The 22,234-nt window shown below is 35.8% G+C and overlaps 1 protein-coding gene across 2 annotated transcripts; it reads left to right on the top strand.

The window, feature by feature from the left end:
• Positions 1-7,975: 7,975 nt before the first annotated feature.
• LOC102630388 (DExH-box ATP-dependent RNA helicase DExH11) lies at positions 7,976-21,266 on the top strand. Of its 2 annotated transcripts, XM_006488401.4 has the most exons (23): positions 7,976-8,308; positions 9,062-9,310; positions 9,417-9,677; positions 9,803-9,877; positions 10,004-10,079; positions 11,075-11,244; positions 11,370-11,477; positions 12,163-12,264; positions 12,429-12,629; positions 12,781-12,891; positions 13,846-13,913; positions 14,093-14,480; positions 15,148-15,303; positions 15,383-15,493; positions 15,704-15,757; positions 16,311-16,568; positions 17,418-17,527; positions 17,748-17,895; positions 18,294-18,741; positions 19,397-19,611; positions 19,703-19,941; positions 20,486-20,612; positions 20,699-21,266. In XM_006488401.4, the coding sequence occupies exons 1-23, from the start codon at positions 8,171-8,173 to the stop codon at positions 20,909-20,911; spliced, it is 4,026 nt and encodes a 1,341-aa protein (XP_006488464.1). In that variant the 5' UTR covers positions 7,976-8,170; the 3' UTR covers positions 20,912-21,266. The 2 variants fall into 2 exon arrangements, with proteins under 2 accessions (XP_006488464.1, XP_015388883.1); XM_015533397.3 differs by lacking the exon at positions 7,976-8,308 and having other exon boundaries at positions 9,163-9,310; positions 9,393-9,677.
• The last annotated feature ends 968 nt before the right edge of the window (positions 21,267-22,234 follow it).

Below are 22,234 nucleotides of genomic sequence, written 5' to 3'. Positions count from 1 at the left end.
ATGATGGTGATGATGGAGGAGCCAGTCCTTCGAATGTTCCGTCGTTTCAGCACGACGATGAGTGTGAAGACAATACTCCTGTGAATAACAGAGGCAATAGACCTAGTCCTTCTATGGTGCGATCGAGAAGGCAAATTGACCCCCTTACAAGTCTTACTCCAACTTTGCCTTCGAACATGGTTGCTCCAAGCTTTGTTAGCAGTTGTGATTCATATGATATCAGTGTGAGTAAGCTATTTGCTGAGAAGAATGAGTTTATATTACAACTACGCAAGGTTGCCTTTAGAGATAAGTTTGATTTCAAGATTGCACGGTCTACTACGACACGTTTCGAGGCTCACTGTTGTTCAGAATCATGTAAATGGCGTATTCGAGCAACTAGATGTTCGAACGAGCAAAATGTTCCTTGGGTGGTGAAGAGAATTGACAATGTACACACTTGTCATAATGAGGTATTGGTTGATGGACGTCATCAAGTAAGGAGCCGGGTTGTCGGTCATATTATCGCAGAAAAATATATTCAAGACAAGAGGATTTATACTCCGAATGACATAAGAACAGATATGCAACAGGAATACGGTGTTCAGTTAACATACCAGCAGGCATATCGGGCGAGAGAAGTTGGTCTTGAAATAGTTCGAGGCAACCCTGCAGAGTCATACAACTTGCTCCCTAAATACTCTCACGTACTAACTACAGCTAATGAGGGTACATTCACTCACCTCGAGCAAGATGGAGATGGTAATTTCTTGTACTATTTTGTAGCACTCGGATCTTCCATCAAGGGTTTTATGCAGTACATTCGGCATGTCATTGCTGTAGATGGTACTCATCTGAAGGGACTATATCGTAGAAGCATGTTCGCGGCAACATGTCTTGATAGTAACAATCAATTGTATCTGTTAGCCATTAAGATCATGAATTCAGAAAACAATGATACTTGTGAATGACTTATGATGAAGTTACACGGAGTGATTGATGATAGACCTGAGTTGGTAATTATCTCTGATTGATGCACTGCCATAAGGAGAGCCGTTCTTAAAGTATTTCACAATGCAACTCATGGCGTTTGTTTTTATCACGTCAAAGGTAACATTAAGTCTCAATTTAGAATGTCCAAAGCTCTTTGGGATCAATTTGAGCCTGCCTTTATTAATGCAGCAAAAGCATATGGCCACGAGAAATTTAAGAGACAACTTGAAGGGTTGTGGATGATCCACTCGGGTGCGGCTGATTACCTAGAAAATAATGTCGGTACGTGCAATTGGGCAAGGTCTCAGTTTGAAGGTAGGAGGTACATCATACTTACCACCAACATCGCGAAGAGTGTTAATTCTTTCATGCGGGAACCTCGAAAATTTCATGTTACTCATCTTGTTGATCACTTTAGGAAAACAATGCAGCAATGGTTCTATGATAGAAAAATTGTGGCTGAATCAATGACTACTCGGCTAACAACATGGGCGGATGAAATAGTCACCGAGAGGAGAACTATAGCTGAAAGAATGATAGTTCGGCCAGTGTCTCCGCATCGATTTCAAGTGGTAGGCTGTGGGCTTAAGGAAGGTTTGGTTGACTTGCAACAAAGAACTTGCACATGCAGAGTGTTTCATCTTGATCAGCTTGTATGTGCTCATGCAATTGCGGCGTGTCTAACACACCGGGTGGATTTTATTAACCTATGCTCGAACTTTTACACTATAGAATCGTTGGCGATGGCTTATGCACAGTAGAGCCAGTTGGTGATGTGGCTGATTGGGAAATTCCATATGAAATTCAGGAGATGCAAGTATACCTACCAGTTGAGGCACCACCACCTAGCCATCGTAAAGAGCTCAGAATACCCTCGGCTGGCGAGGACGTTAACAGGCAAACTGTAAGATGCGGGCGGTGTCATAAACTGGGCCATAATCGTAAGCGATGTAAGAATCCAATTGCGTCGACTCGAAGTTAGTTGTTATTGTGTTTTGTGTATTGTACACTTATATGTCATAAAACTTTCTTTTATTTTAAAATATTAAAATGTGAGCATTAAAATTATATAAACTTAAGTGCGCAAATTTAAAAAAAAATTCAAGTTTAAAAATTCAAATTACTACAACGATTTATAATACAATATCGTCATTAAATATGTCAACCGCAATCTTCTTTCTAAAGTATTCGACATGACTAGCGTTAAACTCTAATCCAAATCCGAACATTAAATACATCGTAACCATCAATACAAAAACACCGTAATCGCCAGTTCCGGACTCCTGTTGTGGCGCGCTCCTAACTGCGATAACTTTTCAGGGGTCGGCACTCCGCAACTCAGGTCGGATGTTGTAGAACCCAACATATTTCAACCATCGAGGGAAGATAACTTCAAGTGGCTTGAATTTCAACCTGTATCTTTTGTCGTCGTGGCATGTGAGTAATGAGTCATAAATCCAGACTTTGTTTTTCCGAAAGTCTACTCGTGCCAGTACCCAATACTCGCCGTCCAAGTTAACAGGGATGAGTAACTGTATATAAAAATACAAAAACATGTTCGTTATATATGAAATTGATAAACAACTAAGAAAAATCGACAACTTGTATATAAAATGCAATAAAATACATACCATATCGACATCCGTCATTGATTTGGACATTGTGTGCTGTCGCCCACAAAGATAACTATTCACGCGGTCGTCGAATACTAATGAATCGACCGCACAATCCCCGTTGTTCCATAACTGATTCAAGAACACCTAGTACATAGATAACCAAGAAATGCATAAATAAACAAAACTTAAAGGCAATAATTAAAAAAAATTAAATAGTATTTATAAGTTTTGTCGGCACGTTACCCAAAAAAATGTGTCAGTATGTGTGACACGTTGGAGTAAGGCATTTGGATACTGCCGTTGTTTCTCGCTAATCAAGCGGAAATACTCGTGAATATGCTGTTGAGAAACAGAAATATAACGATTAAAAAGAAAAATTTTGGTGAAACAAAGCCACAACAGTATACATAATTTTGAAAATAAAAATACCTCATCGCCTAGCCATCCCATCGAAGCTGTACCCAAAATTATTTCAAAGAATGACCGCGGGTGCTGGACTCTCCGGCGGACTCTGCTATCACTAGTGAACCATCGATCAAACTCAGCAAACAGACTAGAGTCCTCCAATCCTCTAAGTGGATTTACATCCACACTCGTACTCATGTCAATCGCATGCTCCATGATTTGGGGTCGAGGTAAAGGCCGAACGTGTTGTCCTCGCATGACCGGAGGAATCATGTAAGGACTGTTATAAACATACGACGGTATGTACGCGCGGCCGAACTTACTAACGCCTGGAGGCACCTCAGTGAACACCTGCACCCTCTCCCCACTAACATCCCCGTATAAACTATACAATGACGTGGGCGTAGACAAATTTTCATTGCCCACGTCAGTACACACTCCATAGTCATCCGGGGCCTGTCCATTCGCCAAGAAGAACATATTAAACAACTATTAAATTAAAAGTTAAACGAACATAATTATTAAATTTAAATTTGCTCACCGCATACGAGCGTGCAGGGGGAGAATCCTTATTTGGACGTTTAGAAAATGTTTCGATGAAGCCAACAACGGTTTCTTTAAAATCTTTTAATTCTGACTTTATTTCATACACGTTACGATCAATCTTATCCAGCCGTCGTTGTATGTAATCATTAAACTGTTTTGTCCTCGACTATTACAAAAGAAAAAAATAAAACTTTAGAATAACAATAAAAAATTAATAATTTATAAAGGAAAAATATCGTATATTATTTATAACCTCAGAATCCCGTGCGTCATCAGAGTTTTCTGTTTGATGCTGGTGGTCATCAACAGCCACCTCATCCTCAGAAGTGTCATGACGCTGCTCTGGTATTGGGTTTGGTATGTCGTCATGATCGTCATGCTCGTCTGATTGCCTTGTAACCGACGGCATCGCGTTGATTGAGGATTGGTGCTGTATAAAGTATCATTTAAAATTAGTAAATGAAAAGTCAAATATTTTGATTAAAAAATTGTTAGTACTTATAGTATACCGACCTTATGAACCCAGTCTGGAATGCTTGGCACGTAATCCTTCACAGAGAGCCAATATTTTCTGCTACTCTCCTTTGAATTTGGCTCAAGAGTTTGTAAAACGTCCCCCTGCCATAAATTCAATTGAGTAAGTATACATAACTTAAATTTAGTAAAGTTAAAAAAATAAGTAATACATATTACTTACAAGACGAGATTCGTCGTTGAAGAACGAATAAACCTCCGCAAAGTTGATTCTCGAAGACGCCATGGGCTTCTATTGCAGAATGCGGGGAATCTTATTCTTCGTTTTGACGACCCATGTTGATGGCAACCCTCCGATTGCTTCGTAAATCCAAGCCTACAACAACCAAAGTGAAAAATCAAATAAAACAACTATCAAATATTTAATACTATAAAACTTATTAATATCGCAGAAAAAAAACGCACCTGAACCCCAGACATAAAGCCGTAAAGATTGTATTTTTCAATATTATGATCTAGATTTTTCAACCGAGTCTTCTTAAATTTCTCATCTTTCTCGAACAGTGCATTGTCAAGACTCTCGTAAATCATTTCCCACGATAATAGACCCCATTGACGCTTTCGGAAGTACTGTATATCATCAACTTGGTCAAGCCACTCGAAATTGACTTGACAGTGATTTTTTCTTGCATTTAGTACTCTGTCCGCAAAATAAAACAGCGCAATTTTTAATGCGTCCATATCGTCCATTTCCTCGAATTTCAACTCCTTAAATACTGCATCGAATTGCTTCACATTAATCTTACGATGCACACAATCAAAATACGTATTCCGTAGCCTCTGCTCCATTTCATCATTTTTTTTTATTGGTATCAACACCAAATGAAAGTCCAGTAACCAAGCACCATTCGACAATTGACAAGCGAATCAAATGCTTACCAATTTGAAACCATAACTGATCTTCACGACTATCTTCTTCATGGGCCACTTGCCGCAGTAAAAGATTGTGCAAAATCACCCCACTAAATGGAAAACTTCGACACTCCAAGAAATGCCCAAATATATCCTTTTTTTAACATGAATAACTGCCGCTTCGTTAATTTTTCCTCGATGGCTTTTACGACCGAAGATAACAAACACATGCTCGAAATTCGACCAGGAAAGTGATCGGCATAACGAAAATACATCTTGCCTACTTCGATATCCAGTGATTCTGATTTCGCCATGTATCTGTAATATTTATAAAATTATTACATTACATTTACAGAAAAAAAATTGACTCGTAAAAAAAAATACTAATTTTTGGTGCGATAGGCTTGCCTGTCGCACCAAAAAAATGGTGCGACAGGCCAGATTTGGTGCAACAGCGGGCCGCGCATGGCCGCGCGCTGCTGCCCAGCGATGGGCGCGCGCGAGCGCCCTGCCCCCCTCCCTCCCCACCCCCAAAATTAAGCGCAATCACTCCAAAATCGAAAACAATACTCCCAAACACCACCAACCACCACAAACATCATCACCACCACTATTATTCTCAAGCTATAACTATTATTATTCTAAAATCTCATTTTAAATTGATGAAAATTAGAAAAATGACTAACCTAGGTTTTGTTGAAGGTTGTAGATCGTAGATCGGATGTCGGTGAGAGATGGAGCCGCCGCCGACGAGGGTTGATGTCGCTGCCGATGATGGGAGTTGGATCGGTTTGGGAGAGATGAGTGAAAGGGAGTGTTGGGGGAGAGATGAGGGAGGGGTATTTTGGTCTCAAAGGTTGTTTAATGGCTAATGTTGATAGAAATATTTGTGGGGGGTTAAAGTGAAAAAAAGCAAAAATTTTTTGGTTATTACTGTAAATTTCCCAAATATATGAGGGATTTTACTTAGTATTGTAATAGATTATGTAACAATAGTACTATAATTGAAAAACAATCAATATCATTAAATTAATTTAAATACTCAACTACTCTCCCATTGATTATATTCTTGTGTTTGACTTAAGATTTTTCTTATTGTATTTTATTCATTGTATTTTTAATTTATTTTTTTTATTAATTTTATTAATTATTTTATTTTAATTCATGCTAAAATTGTACTATTAAGATTGTTGTAGTAAGTCATATAACATCAATTCCTGTGGAGACAATCTGAATATTTATCATTATTACTTATTATGTACACTTACACATTGACACATATAGTAATAAACAATCAACATTTTTCTTCAATAATTTTCTTACAATTTAATGAGAAAGTCTTATGCACATACCACCCAATGAAACTAAACGAAGGGCAATGTAGACTTGTAAATGGTTTTTATATTAAAAAATAGTTTGATGATTAATATAAAGAGAAAAAAATCTAATAATAAACTAAACAAAATAATAATATTAAAAACGATAATATTAATTAAATGCATACTGAAATTGCCTTCATAAAGTAATACGATATTAAAATCAACAATTAATGCAAACAAATGCAGCATGTTTTATTTCCCTTATTTATGGAATCTTTTAATTCCATTAAAGTCATTGTAGCAAGTTTCTTAATATTCATTCATATAAATAGAGACTCATAACTTTATGATTTTTACACATCTCCTTTAATTTTATTAAGTTGCTTATAATTCACTTAATAAATAGAAAATGTCGAAAAATTTTAGTTTCATCATCTTGGCTTTGCTTGTAGTGGCAAACATTAAATGCACAATTATTACAGCCAGTCATATTGGTCAAGGATCTCACCAAAATGCTTTATTTTCTAATAATCCCGCAGCATCACCCGGAATTGTTGATTGCTCGGGGCTTACAAGGGAAGAATGTTTGATCGAGAAGTTAAAGAAAGCTATCGAAGACTATATCTACTACTGTCCCCCAGGGGGATGCAAATGATTTTGATAATCAAATATTTCTTTTATCTTTTATGAGTGCTTTTGCAATAATGATCAATCGTATCAAAATTGAAACTGTATTTTAATAAATGAAGAAATTATTTCATTACGAGTACATAATGTTATGTCGTGTGTGTTTTGGTGTGTGAATTGGCTTTATTTTATTATATACATATCGTTGAATCAATCTACAACAGAGTAATATATTGAAATACTAATAATGATCAAGCGATCATTATTACAATGTTGGTACCATTTGTAATTTTTGAATTTTAAGCCCATTTTCTTTTAGGGTGAGGCTAATTGTATCTTAACAAAAAAAAAAGAAAAAAAAACTTTTAACCTTTATATTTTATCGAAATCTTATATTACAAAACTGTTAGAATGAATTTGAAGGGTAAACTTTAATGTATGCCCTGTGAATATTTAATTTACCCCTAAAAAATGTGAAAACATTAACTTACCCTCGTTTACTGTAAAGAAATCCCCTATTTATGCTCATTTTTTGAAAAAAAAAATTAAAGTAAATTGAGGTTTTCATGCGTTGGCGGGTAAATTGAAGATTTTTATTGGGAGGGGGATGAATTGAAGTTTACCCCAATTAATAAAATAAAAATTATGTATTCAACTGTGTATGTATTATAATGTTAATCTATGAATATTTACAATGAGTAATCTATGATTTTCTCAAATGGTCAAGATGACGGAATTGGATATCCCACCTGATCGACCATTTTTAAGAATTAAAAAATCTAAAAGAAAGAAGCTAACTATTGATACTTATTAAATCAACTATGTGATGAGATGATCTAATATACTAATAAATATTTAAAAAAATAATAATCAACTTTCGAAATGAAAAAAAAGAAAAAGAAAAAGAAAAAAACCACAACTCCGACAAAGCAACTGGAGGTCTGGAGCTGATATTAGTCCATATTGGTGAAAAAGATGGTTAACCGAGAAGCTCTCGTGTAATTTCAAAGGAGAGAATGTTTACTGAAAGTATTTTTTATTATTTTAACATAATAATTATTTTATTCTTAAGATCCCTGGATTAATCCCGAACGACACTCTTTATAAATTTGTCCGTAATCTTATTATTTCCGTACCACTGAGTGACTGCTCTCGTAGAGCTCTGCCACGCACAACACTTTAAACCCGCGAAAAGCATAAACCCTCTGAATCAAAAACGAAACAAAAGTCACTTCACTGTCATTACATTTCCCAAAAGGGAAAAAAAAAATCTCTTAACGGAGTCCGCCGATAAGGCAAATGAACAGGATCCAAGCCACGAACGAGCTCGCTTTTCGGGTCGGATTCTCCGGCCACAGCGGCCATCTCAGAGTCGAGCCGCTCTACACCGTCGAAGACCGCACTGATCCCATAAAATCTCTCCCCGATTTTATCCTTGTAATTTTCATTTTGCTTTTTTAAGTTCATCATTTACATGACAATAAGCATTTGGACTCGATTGTGTTTGTAGTTGTTTGGTTCTTTACTTCGTAGTGAAGTTAAAAGTGGTGTCATTTTTTTCACCTTTTAGGGTTTGGCTGACAAGTGCTTGAATTGGGTGATTATGCTTAACCTAGCCTTCATTTTCGTCTTCCATCATTTACTAGTTAGTTTCTCTTTTCAATCATTTTAATGTTTGCAGTGTCTTAAAATGGTTAATGAATTCAGCTTGTGTGGCTTTTAATCCACAGCTGCTACATAATGCAATCACTAGCTGTGAACTGTGAAGTATAAGTGGGTGGGTAGTTTAGTAAATGTTAGATGCAAAGTAAAGTTGGTTATTAATCACTTTCAAAATTTAGCAGAAACAAAAGATATGTAATAATATGGGATTGCAACTATTGAAACTGAACTTTGACTTACATAAAAACGAATCATGAAGTGATAAATGGGTATTATTAATCATAATGCTTTTCAACCTGAATGAAATTTGTTTTGCTGATTAGGTGGGGGATATAAATCAAGAATATTTGGATTTTTTTTTTCAGTTGACTCTGTTGTTAAATAAGCTATTAGTATAGTGCCAACTTTCACGAATTCCTCTGAGTGCTTCATTTTTTTTAAGTGGCAGAGTAGAGGAGGTTATAATTTCTTGTACCCTATGAGTTGGATTCTTTCTACTCTACTAACTTATGTCTTTACATATCTTAGCCACCTGCGTTTCCTAGGGAGACGGCTGAATCAATAAAGGAGCATATAGAGGATAAATATCTATCAATGGGATTGGACACCAATGAATTTTCGCCAGAAAAGGTTGGAAGGCAGTGGGATTTTGATTGGTTTGAAATGGCAAAGGTTCCCCTAGAGCCATCCTTGGCGCAGTCTGTTGTGGCTCCAGTGTGGGAAGTACCATTCAGACGACAAACAAAACAAGGGAAATGGGAACCCAATTCGGTGCAGGTTGAATAAACTCATTTGCTAAATTGGTTGTTTCATTATCGTACTTATCAGAGTTATCTTTCGTTCATAACTTTGGCCACAGAATTGGATTTTTATATTGTTTTAGGTGGACGTATCAGAACTGATGCTAGGAGCTCAAGATTCGGGTCCTCTGCCACGTGTGGCTGGACCGGCAAAAGATTTTGTAAGAGGAAGCATCAATAGCCGTCCATTTCGTCCTGGAGGTTTAGAGGATTCCCAATCCTTAGAGAGGATTCTTCCTGATGGTGCTTCTAATGGTGAATGGGTGCAAGAAATTTTGAAAGGTGGTCCTGCTCAGGTTGTTCCTCCAAGCTTTAAGCAAGGATTAGACCTTGGTGAGCTACAGGTATTTTACTTAACTGAGGATGCAAATTGAAAATCTTAGCTGAAAGCCCTGTATGGTTTGAGAAATAATCAATTATTTTAGTTGCTACGTTCTTTCTTGTTCTATTGACATTACTCTCTCTGAAGGCATATCCTTGTTTGTGGAACGTCTACAAAGATCAGGACCAGAATTCTCTCAAAAGCACGTCAGATGAAAAGTTGGTCAGTTTTGCATTATTGTGGAATTATTACATGTGATGCAAATTTATGTGCTTTTGTGAAATAGACCAATTTGTATTCTGGCATCTTTTTTTCAATTGGTGTTTAATCTGTTAATGGTATTTGCAGAATGAGTTGTCTGTACAGTTTGATGATTTATTCAAGAAAGCTTGGGAAGAGGATGTTGCAGAGTTTGAGAAAGATGGTATGTCAAGTCTGCATGTAGACATTTTTTTAAGGGGTTCAACAGTATGTGAAATTTTTATATACAAGCTTAGCAAGCTTTGCCTTGACACAATTGCTGATGAGAATGATGATCAGCCCGTCATATGTGTTTACTGGTGAGAATAGTGATCAGGCTATCATATGTTGATAAACATAGTTGATCATTGAGCTCAGCCTTGACTCACCATACAAAATGGAAGTTTTCGTTGACTTGTATGGCTGAGATTGCCTAATTGCTATTAATTTGACATTCTAGGTTGCAGCTAAAGCCATTAAATTGACTCAATTCAGTTATACTGAAGTTTGCCAGAAATGTAGGATATTCTTATAACTAAGTTTCTGCTTCCAATGGCTGATGGATTAGAGAATATGCAAGTTTGCTGGACAAATTTGATATTTAAAAATCAAATACCCATTTAGAATTAGTTCTGGAATTGCCAATTTTCAGAATTATACTATTGAGACAGAATAATTGGGCATCAAAATTTTGAACATGAATCTCATAGCAGAGAAGTTATCTTTCTGCTTTTGGAAGCAGCTTAGGTCTGCTTTCCCTGTGGTGGAAAGACTGATGTCCATATGCATATTTGACATACTAGCAGCAACTTAGTATTTGCCTTTTTGGTTCCTTTTCTATTGTAAGTTAAACAGCAAACTGCTCAAGGAAGTCGCACTCAGCTTGATTGCCCTGCTTAAGATCCACTATCAGTTTGTAGGGAGAGAAGTCTATAGAAAGACATAACTTGGAAATCTTTCTCAGACTGTTTTGTATCAGTCTAGCTGCTTCTTTCGAAGTCAAAAGTTCCTCAGACTACTTGATAAAGATTGGTTACCTAATCGAATTAAAATTATGCTTTACTGGAGGTTGCATCCATTTGGCAATATGCAGCACAAGCTCAAAAAGGAAAAAGGTGCTTTTTGCATGTGGTTTTTTAGTTTATAATTATTTTTCCTCATATCAGAGCTGTTATTTAGGTCCTCAGTTGGAACCAGAGTCTATTGATTCAGATGCTGAAGGAAAAACAACTGTTGGGTTCAACAGTGTGAAAGAGGCTGATCTATCTGTATTAGATGAGATATTATCAGTTAAATCAGGAGGAACAACATCAATATTGGATGATGGTGGTGGACAGCAGCAGAAGGAGGTAATTAGTTAAACAAAAGCAGTAGAAAAGCTTTTCACAAGTGAACATTGTCACATCTGTTGTTCTTTGATCTGTTTCCTCACTGGCTTTACAATGCTTTTGCTTATGAATACAATTTACTGCAGGCATGGGTTGTTAGTGGAAGTACTGAAGCAATTGCAGATCGCTTTCATGAACTTGTTCCTGACTTGGCACTTGATTTTCCTTTTGAGTTAGATAACTTCCAAAAGGAGGTATCGGTTAATGCTACTTTTGTTCTTTCTTTCTTTCTTGCTTATATTTGTTGAATACAGTTATTATGGTCCAATTAAGAGGTTACTTTTTAGCCAGGAGACGAGACATTGATGAAACATTTGATGTTTAAGTTAAGATGTGGTTTTGCAGACTTAAATTTATGCTTGTATTCTTTTTTCAACTCTGCATTGCCTTAAGGTGGATAAAGCATGTATTTAATTGGGTTTTCATATAACTTATTACTTAGTCTGGAAAACAACTTTGCAAATTCATGGTATCTTGGGTAGTCCAGAAAACAACTTTGCAAATGCATGGTATCTCTGATTCCCTTCTTTTGTTCCTGCCACATCTTTTTCTTCTTATTGACTTACTTTTAGTTTTGGCATGTTTGAGAAGTTTAAGAGTTCTTGTCACATTTTGGCTCGCAATCTCTGAGGCGACTAAAATGCTGGCTGTAACCAAAATCTTTATCTATAAGCTTGACAAAGTATTTATGCACTAAAACAACTGCATTGATGGGAGGGTGCAATGAAAGCATCTTTACAACAGTGGCAGGTTATTTAATGGACCTAGTTTTATCCATGTCTTCCTTGAGCTGTTGGCCAAATGTTTTCTTTTATTTTTGTTAGTACAATAATTTACAGTGGCTGTGTAAATTAAATTATTTTTGGAATATAATTACAGGCTATCTATTATCTGGAAAATGGGGATTCTGTTTTTGTTGCTGCTCATACTTCAGCTGGGAAGACTGTTGTTGCAGAATATGCATTCGCTTTGGCAACAAAAGTATGACCTGAATCTTCCAAATGCTTGGTCATTTTCCATTGTATTGATAGAGAGTTGTTATTGTTTTTAATTGAAACAACCGTATTCTCTTTTCTGATATCTGGAAAATCTGGATAATTTTAAGATTTGTGTATGAATTCATGGTGTTCTTTCATGTCATGCAGCACTGTACAAGGGCTGTATATACTGCTCCCATCAAAACCATCAGCAACCAAAAGTATAGGGATTTTTCTGGGAAATTCGATGTTGGCCTCCTCACTGGTGATGTTAGCTTGAGGCCAGAGGCTTCTTGTCTCATCATGACCACCGAAATATTAAGGTCAATGCTTTACCGAGGTGCTGATATTATACGTGATATTGAATGGGTAAAGGAATTCGTTTCATGTGCAATCATTTTTTCAAAGTTTAACCTCCCTCTTCTCCTTATTGATCAAGTTTTTTCACTTATGTAGTTCTTTTTATCATTATTACTGAAATTCTTTCCTTTGTTTTGTTTATGGGTCGATGAAAAGATAGGTCATATTTGATGAAGTGCACTATGTCAATGATATTGAAAGAGGTGTTGTTTGGGAAGAAGTTATAATTATGCTCCCAAGGCATATCAATATTGTCCTCCTTTCTGCCACGGTACTTACTTCTTGTTGACATTTGATTGAATATTGTAATGTGGACTTGCTGTTAATAACATCAATACTGACTTTGATCTTTCATTTTCCACTTTCCTGTTTTTAGCTTTGAGTGATTACTGCTAAGAGTAGTGTCAGGTTCACATGCAATTGCCAGCCTGCAAAGCATTTTAATGCTTGCATCCATCTGTAAATTATGAAGCGAGATAAAGTAACCTGGTGCCATTATCCCTCAGTTGTCAGTCTCATGATAAGCAAATTTTAGTCTTTTGAATTTTAATGGAAAACTCATTCTGGTCTATCTCATTTGATAACATGCATATGAGCTTTATGTTTATTGAAAAGTAGTGCATATGCCAAAGTTATTCGGCTCTGTTGGTTCCACCAAGGTTTGACTGCTTTTTCAAGAAATTGAGGGTACTGCAGATTTTGTAATGGGTTTAGATTGTTTTTTGATGCTGAAACGCATCACTGATCATGTCCAATTGCCACTTTCCTTTGGATCATGTTTTCTCATAACCTCTTTTATTTTTTATTTAATTTCATTTTTTTTATTTAATTTTTTTTTTTGGGGCGGAGAGTGAAGTATTGTTAAATTGGTTAGGTAGTCAGTAATCTCAATGCTTTGCCCGTGGAAAATTTGAAGTTGATGGATGTGAAAGGCTGGTGCAAAGATATCCTTTCCTAATTGAAATATAATCATATTATTGAATATATCCCTGTAAACTTCATGAATCCTGATTCTGTGAGAAATAATAATTTAAGTTGCTTTCTTCAAACTTAATTGGGTCATTTACTATGCATTATTAAATTTATTGTGTTTTTAAAGATTATAGGTTCCCACCCGCGCACACCACACAAGCAAAAAAACAAAACTTGCATTACTAATCTTTTGTTTGCGCATCCCTTTCTTTATTTACAACCTTGATATGATAAACTGTTTGTTATCTTGCAGGTACCGAACACAGTTGAATTCGCTGATTGGATTGGTCGAACAAAGCAAAAGAAAATTCGCGTTACTGGGTGAGTAGTGAATCTTTATGATGGAGTTAAATTCTTTTGGCCGTTCTTATTTTGTGAGTTCGTCAGTGTCTTCCAATTAACAAGTTTATTTTCTTCCCCTAATTATGTGCAGCAGAAAGTGATTTTTACTTTATTTTAGTTACCTCACTGTTAATGTTTTCCTGTGTTTTGTTTATTAGCACTACGAAAAGACCTGTTCCTCTGGAGCACTGCCTATACTACTCTGGAGAGTTCTATAAAGTATGTGAAAATGAAGCTTTTATACCTCAAGGGTGGAAAGCTGCTAAAGATGCATACAAAAGAAAGAACTTAAGTGCAGCTAGTGGTGCTACCGGATCATATGCTGGAGCTTCATCACCTCGTGATGGGGCTCGGGCTCAGAAACGTGAACATCCTAATCGTGGTAAACAGAACAAGCATTCTGGTATGCAGAATTCAGGGAATTTCTCTGGAAGTGGTTGGAATCAAAAAAATGGTGGTAGCCAGAACAATTGGGGGTTACGGAGATCAGAAGTGTCTATCTGGTTGACATTAATAAACAAGCTCTCAAAGAAATCACTATTACCAGTATGCAAATTCTATATTTAACATATTTTTATATAGTGAGCCTAGTTGACTCTGGTCATATCTGAGATTGACACTCCACTAACCTCTCAGGGTTTTATCCTGTTTATGTTTTCTAATCTTTTCTTTTTATTCAAACTTGGAGAGGAAGGCACAGTGGTTCTGATGAATTTTGGAATGCAGGCCTATATTAGAGGAAGTTTTTGGATGGAAAACACCTTTGCTAAAAAGTAAAAATAGAAAATTGCTGCCTAACATGGTTTATGTGCAAATTTTCATTATTGTCAATGGATAAAAACCCTGACTTCCATAGCAAAACATGGCATCACAGTTATAGCTCTAATATCTGTGAAATAATAATTAGTTCTTAATTGTTTTTGTTTCCTTGAAAGAACCAGTTGAATTCAATATATTTTATTGTTTTGTTATTAATAAATCTTTTCAAAGTTGCACTTAATTTTAAACTTGGCTGACTTTGAAACTTATGATAACTCATGCACTAGCTTGAATCAGACACATGAGGTATCTATATGCTTTTGTAAGCATCAAATAGATATATGTGGGTTTCGTCCATTCATCTTTTAATGAAGAAAACTATTCCAATTATGTCATTGGGGTTTCTCTTCTCTTATTCATTTTGGCCTTGACTTGTGTCTCCTTGTGTCTCCAGGTGGTTATATTTTGTTTCTCAAAGAATCATTGCGATAAATTAGCTGATGGTATGTCTGGAATTGATCTCACTAGTAGTTCTGAGAAAAGCGAGATACGAGTTTTTTGTGACAAAGCATTTTCACGGTTAAAGGGCTCTGATAGAAATTTACCACAGGTCTGCTGGCTGCAGATTGATTTATTTCTTAGTAAAAACCACTTTGACTTTATTCATATTAAATTGATGTAATTCATAGATTGTCCGAGTGCAAAGCCTTCTTCGTCGGGGAATTGCCATCCATCATGCAGGGTTGCTTCCCATTGTTAAAGAAGTTATTGAAATGCTTTTTTGTCGAGGTGTGGTTAAGGTGAGGCTGTTATATATGATAACTTTTCTCTTTTTAAAATACTGCAGTTGTTGGTGGTGATGTTTCTAAAAGGTTAAGAATGTAGACATTATTTACAAATTTTCATTAAAATATATGATGTTTGAGATTGCAAACTTGGCACGCTATTGGATTATATTGGTCAGTTTAGGATTTATGGGTGATTGACACTTTTCTCTGTTCTTGCCCTAGGTTTTGTTTTCAACAGAGACATTTGCAATGGGGGTTAATGCTCCAGCTAGAACGGTGAGTAATTGAATTGTTGCTGAAATTGGAATTATATTTATCTGCAGTAGCTGTCTATCTAGTAGGTCCATCATCTGTATTTCTTCAGAAGTTCTCATTTACTAATTCTGTTTTAATTAGTGTGCATTTAGATCTTGTACATTTGAGGTATCATCAACTTGGAGAAAATGATGCATCTGCTACACCAATGGATGAATCTGTGTCAAAATATTTGGCTAATCTATTAGGTGGAATTCAATCCATAAAAAAGTGTATGCTTAGTGAAAGGTTGAAAATGTTATTTGCCTCAGGAATACATTTTCTGTTGTATTTAATCTTTTACTGGTTTATACTTGTTGATAAGTTAGTATGGTAGATTTTGGAATGAACTATCCTCCATGAAAATCATCGGTTGCAGTGCACAATATATTTGTATACTTATGATTAATTATGTTTATATGCAAAATTTTACCTATTTTGTATTTTCTCTCTTACTTGGCTGCGTCCAGTTATAACCTTGTTTATATGACATGTTCATAGGTTAGATGCTGACTTGGATTGAGATTTTTTGCAGGTCGTTTTTGATAATTTAAGGAAGTTCGATGGCAGGGAATTTAGGCAATTACTTCCTGGGGAATACACTCAAATGGCAGGTCGTGCTGGTAGAAGAGGACTTGATAAAATTGGTACAGTTGTTGTACTGTGCCGTGATGAAATCCCGGGAGAGAGCGATTTGAAACACATTATAGTTGGAAGTGCAACCAGGCTGGAGTCTCAGTTTCGACTGACATATATTATGATCCTTCATCTTCTTCGTGTTGAAGAACTGAAGGTATTAGAACTTATAGATTTTGCAATGGATGGAAGCTATTTCCATGAGGATGGATGAGAATTTATTGAATTTGCCCATATTCTTTAACTTTTTCTGCTAGCTATTCCTTGCCATTTATCACTCAATTGACTGGTTTTCAAACTTTTTGTTTTATAATTGCATGGGCAGTGAACCTTTATAGTATAGTTAATGATTATTTAAAAAAAAATTAAATTGAAAAAGAAAAGTTTATCATTTGTGCATTCACTTCTGCACATACTTATGTTTGCTTGCTTGTTTTTCTCATATGTGATAATTGCTTCTTTCGGGCTTACTATCTATATCTGTTTATTTCCTTGATAACAAATTGGAGAAAATAAATTATCTCCCTTGAAAAAATTACCAAGAAATGAAGATGTTTTTATCTTTCTGATAGATTTTTTTCCATATTAAAGTAAAATGGTCCATTTTTTTTCAACCATGTCAGCTTCTTTAGTTCCCCTCGTGCATTTAATCTATCATTCATAGCAGCCTTATAATTAAGGAAAGGGTCATTGCCAAAGAGTATTTGTCCAATTTATTCAACCTCGTTGGTCTAATTCATTCTAAATGATTGAAACCCATGACCATGCTGTCCAAGCTTCTGTCAGAACATAGAGTTTTATGATGTGGCTCATGATATCTAAACTGAGACTATTCATCTATGAACTCTTTAGTACTTGGGAGTTATTTATTTTCATAGATAATGGTCGTGGATTCTTTTCTCCTTTTCATGTTGGATGCAATTACATATATTAGATAATCCTAATGTTTCTCAAAGCCAGTTCCTTTTTGTCATTTTACTAGTGTTGATTGGGACTGCAAATGTAGGTGGAGGACATGCTGAAAAGAAGTTTTGCTGAATTCCATTCTCAGAAAAAACTTCCAGAACAGCAACAACTTTTGATGCGAAAACTTGCTCAGCCACCAAAAACCATTGAGTAAGTATTTGAATAGCAGAATCATGATGATTTTTCATAATTAATATTCTATTTCTGAATGCAGGTTCTCTTACGTGCTAGAAGACATGTTAAATCTTCATGTCTGTTTTCTTATAATTTCAGTAATTGCCAGGCGATTGCCTTTTTCATCTGTCATTAAGTTTTTTCCTTAGTGACTCTGTGATTGTATAGCTCATCAAACATGACTTTTTCCTTGTAGATGTATTAAGGGTGAACCAGCAATCGAGGAATACTATGACATGTACTACGAAGCAGAGAAGTATAACAACCAGATAACTGAGGCGTTCATGCAGTCTGCCCACCAATTTCTAATGCCTGGAAGGGTGTTATTTGTGAAATCCCAGACAGTAAGTTCTTGTCTATAGTTTTTTGTGTACTTATTTCAGTAGTATGAATTTCATTTATTTGTTTATTTTTTCCCTCTTCCTTTTTGTACCACATAGAATTTCTTGCTTTCTGAAGTTTAGTAATCAGCTGCTATCCTGCTTAAGTATTTTTGTGGGTGGTGATGCTTGCTTAGAGGCCAAACAACTTGTTCTAGCGCTGGAACTATTTTGACAGGCAGGATTTGAACTATGTTAATAAGCATCAAAACTGTAGTAATTTATGCCAAGTTAGACTACATCAGTGCAATGTGCATTCTCTTTCAATAGTACCTTGATTAGTAACTTCTTAATGTTCTTGTTTATTTACTGTTCATTCAGAGTAATTATGGTTGCTAAACCCAAATCATTAACTGACACAGGGCCAGGATCACTTGCTGGGAGCTGTTGTGAAAGCACCTTCTGCTAATAATAAAGAGTACATTGTAATGTTGCTGAAACCTGATTTACCATCAGCTTCAGAAACTTCCTTGGATAAGAAAAGTGGGGACTTCTCAGAAGGCTATTTTGTGATACCAAAATCAAAACGTGGTCTTGAGGAAGAGTATTGTGGTTCTGTTTCTCACCGTAAAGGCTCAGGTGTTATCAACATAAAGTTACCTTACCATGGTGCTGCTGCTGGAGTGAGTTATGAGGTCAGAGGAATTGATAAAAAAGAGCTATTATGCATATGCAATTGCAAGATAAAGATTGATCAAGTTGGGCTTCTCGAAGATGTCAGCAGTGCTGCTTTTTCAAAGACAGTTCAGCAGCTTTTGGTTTTGAAATCTGATGAAAAAAAATATCCTCAAGCCCTTGATCCAGTGAAAGGTATAAACATTATTATTGGTGCTTTGGGACAGATGAACTGTATGGTGCATTTTGTTTCTTTGAGTCATCCATTCGAGTTTGTGGGATTGTATTCTTCAGTGCATCATTTAACAGGAAATAATGAAGTTGAAAAGTTAAATAATATCTTCTTGTCTCAGGTTTTTTCAGTTCCGCAGATACAACGCCTTCTTTTATGGGGTGCAATAAGTATTCTTAGTTGTGCATCAGTTGGTTAATGTTGTTTGATTTTTTTATGGCTGAATTTGTTGCTAGACTATTTTGATGGAACAGCAACTCTGGTCTCCTTGTGACACACTTTATTGTATACTTATGGGCTGTGATTATGTTACAAAAAACTAATTAAACACCCAAAATTTTAGAAGAAATATCTGTGAAAGAGGAAAGTATTAATCAGATAAAGAAGTGTGAACCTTGAGTTCTAAAGATAAAAAGTATGAACCATGTAGTTATGAGGCCAACTAACATAATGACCTCATAAGCGTCTTGTCTTCCGCTACCTAAATGCATGCCTTTCTAATTGTAATGTCTCCCTTTGGCACCCCTAATTAGCGAGCAATTATAACTAGTTGTGCATTTTGGTTTTAGTTTGTAACTTACCTTTGAAGTGATTTATGCTGTGGTGATCCTCTTTCAGATTTGAAGCTGAAAGACATGAATCTAGTGGAAGCATACTACAAATGGGCTGGCCTATTGCGAAAGATGGCAGCAAACAAATGTCATGGTTGTATAAAATTGGAGGAGCACATCAAGTTAGCCAAAGAGAATAAGAGGCACAAAGATGAAGTTAATACTCTAAAATTTCAAATGTCTGATGAAGCACTTCAACAAATGCCAGATTTTCAGGGCCGGGTAATTTTTCTAACGTCCCTTGTTGCTCTGTTATTACAATCCCCTGGTTCATTTGCACAACTCCCTCTTAATGTTTTAAGCTAATATGCAGATAGATGTTCTGAAGGAAATTGGTTGTATAGATGCTGATCTTGTAGTTCAAATTAAAGGCCGCGTTGCTTGTGAGATGAACTCAGGGGAGGAGTTAATATGCACCGAGTGTTTATTTGAGAATCAACTCGATGACCTGGAACCAGAAGAGGCAGTTGCTATAATGTCTGCATTTGTGTTCCAGCAGAGGAATACTTCCGAACCTTCTCTTACTCCTAAACTTTCTATGGCTAAAGAAAGGTTAGATGCTTCATTCTTCTTCCTTTGCTCTCAATATACCTAGAAGATCTAGTTATTAGATGTTTTGTTACTTAATAAATCATGCCTAATATTTATGTTTTAAAAAATATGATCTTTGTTATTGAATCGTGATTTTACTTTGCCACCAATACACGGAAGTATGATACCATGCGGCTAGAGTGTTCCAGAATTTAGCCGATTTCCGGGCATTAGTGGGATGTCCTTATGACCTTGGTACTTACCCTTCTTAGGTGGTAATAATCACATTTCAATATCTAGTTGGCAATGTGGTATGAGAAATGAGAGAGAGGATTCTGCTTCAGTGGGTGAGAAAACCTAAACTGTAGTTCTGGAATAACCTTAGTGAGAAATTTTAGTTAGATAGGTTTTCTGCTTCAGGGGTGTACCATTGAGAAACCCTAGGTTGTAATTCTGCAGAACATTTTTTAGTGTTATGATTGACATCTGCTCGTTTCATTTCTCTTCACATCTTTTATGACGTTTGTTTAGTATTCAATCTAATTCCAAACTTTATTGGATTCAGATTGTACAATACAGCTATTAGACTTGGAGAGCTTCAAGCCCATTTCAAAGTACAGATAGATCCCGAGGAGTATGCCCGTGACAATCTCAAGTTTGGTCTTGTTGAAGTGGTTTATGAATGGGCAAAGGTTTACTTTTACCTCTACTGACGTCCTGTTAAACTAGCAGTAGCCTTGTGCATGGTTTGCCATCTCATATTTCTTCCTTCCCGCAGGGCACTCCATTCGCAGATATCTGTGAGCTGACTGATGTACCTGAAGGCCTGATAGTGCGGACCATTGTCAGATTGGATGAAACATGCCGTGAATTTAGAAATGCTGCGGCTATTATGGGTAACTCTGCCCTGTACAAGAAGATGGAAACTGCTTCCAATGCAATAAAGCGCGACATTGTTTTTGCGGCCAGCTTGTACATTACTGGAGTATAGGCACCTCAGAGCCAGAAAACATCTTTTCCCCAGATCATCTTCAAAAGAAAGGAAGCAAATTTGAAAATTTTTGTGTTGATGCTGATATTCCAAAGCTGCCCAAATTGTATCAGTTTAATTCAATTTCAAATAGAGTATGGTAGATTGTATTCTCCCCCCCCCCCCCCCCCCCCCCCCACACCCCCCACCAAAAAAAAAAAGAGCATGGTAGATTAAATTGTACAGAACAAAAATTAATTAACTTAAAAGCAGACAATATGCGAGTAGAGATGATAATTTGATAGTATTACGGAATGTATTCTTATATAAGTAGTTTTTATCGGAAAAAAAAAATTAGTTTTGCCAAGAGTTACAATATTGAAGTGTTTAGTAAATATTAACGGCTATAGTTTTAAAATAAAGTTAATTTGATTTTACACTAAAACAGTAAAAAAATTATAATATATTTACTAATACTTACATGTTGAGGTGGTGGGATGAGATGATTCAGTGAAGTTTTATTATATTATAGGGTAGTGAGTTTTAAGGTGGGAGAACTAGGATTTATCGATTTATAATAATAAATCTAATTATAAATCTAATGGATCCCCATTTGAGGCCTTGGCACACTCATAGCAATGCTCATGTAAATTTCTTACTTATTTTAGCATTTTAAATTTAAATAGTGGAATCCACCATTTTAAAATAGGATTTTCTCTTGATCGGGGTTTTTTATTTAAATATTCCTAATTTACCTTTAAATATTAAATTTATACCCTATTACATACATATACCTCATGAAGATAGGAAAAGTTAAAAATAATCTTTAAAAAATAAAGAATCCACACATTTTTTCCTCTCAGTGCAGGAAGAAGTCGAGTACGAAGTTGTGTAAGTCGAGAATTTAGTCGAGTAAGAATTGGAGATAAGTAAGTCGAGTATATGGTCTAGTAGGAAGTCGAGTAAGCATATTAAATGAGTTGAGTATTAAGTGGTCGAGTATTAAGTAAAAGTCAAGTAAATTTTTTGAACAAGTCGAGTAAAATTTATGTAATTTTTAAAGAGGTCAAGTATTAAGTCGGATAAGTATATTGAGTCGAGTATTAATATTTTTAAAAAAGTAAAGTGTGATTAATTGAACATTCAATTGAGTAAGAAGTGAAGGTAATTGAATAAGTCGAGTATCTAGTCAAGTACGAAGTCGGGTATGAAGCATGGTAAGTCGAGCATTCAATCGAGTAAAAAGTGCAGGCAATTGAATAAGTCGAATACGAAGTCGAGTATGAAGTTTGGTAAGTTGAGTATTCAATCGAGTAAAAAGTGAAGGCAATTGAATAAGTCGAG

This window comes from Citrus sinensis, chromosome 8 (assembly GCF_022201045.2).
Source record: "Citrus sinensis cultivar Valencia sweet orange chromosome 8, DVS_A1.0, whole genome shotgun sequence".
Taxonomy (NCBI): Eukaryota; Viridiplantae; Streptophyta; class Magnoliopsida; order Sapindales; family Rutaceae; genus Citrus; species Citrus sinensis.
Note: the sequence above shows the minus strand (reverse complement) of the source record. Positions and strands in the feature narration are given on the sequence as shown.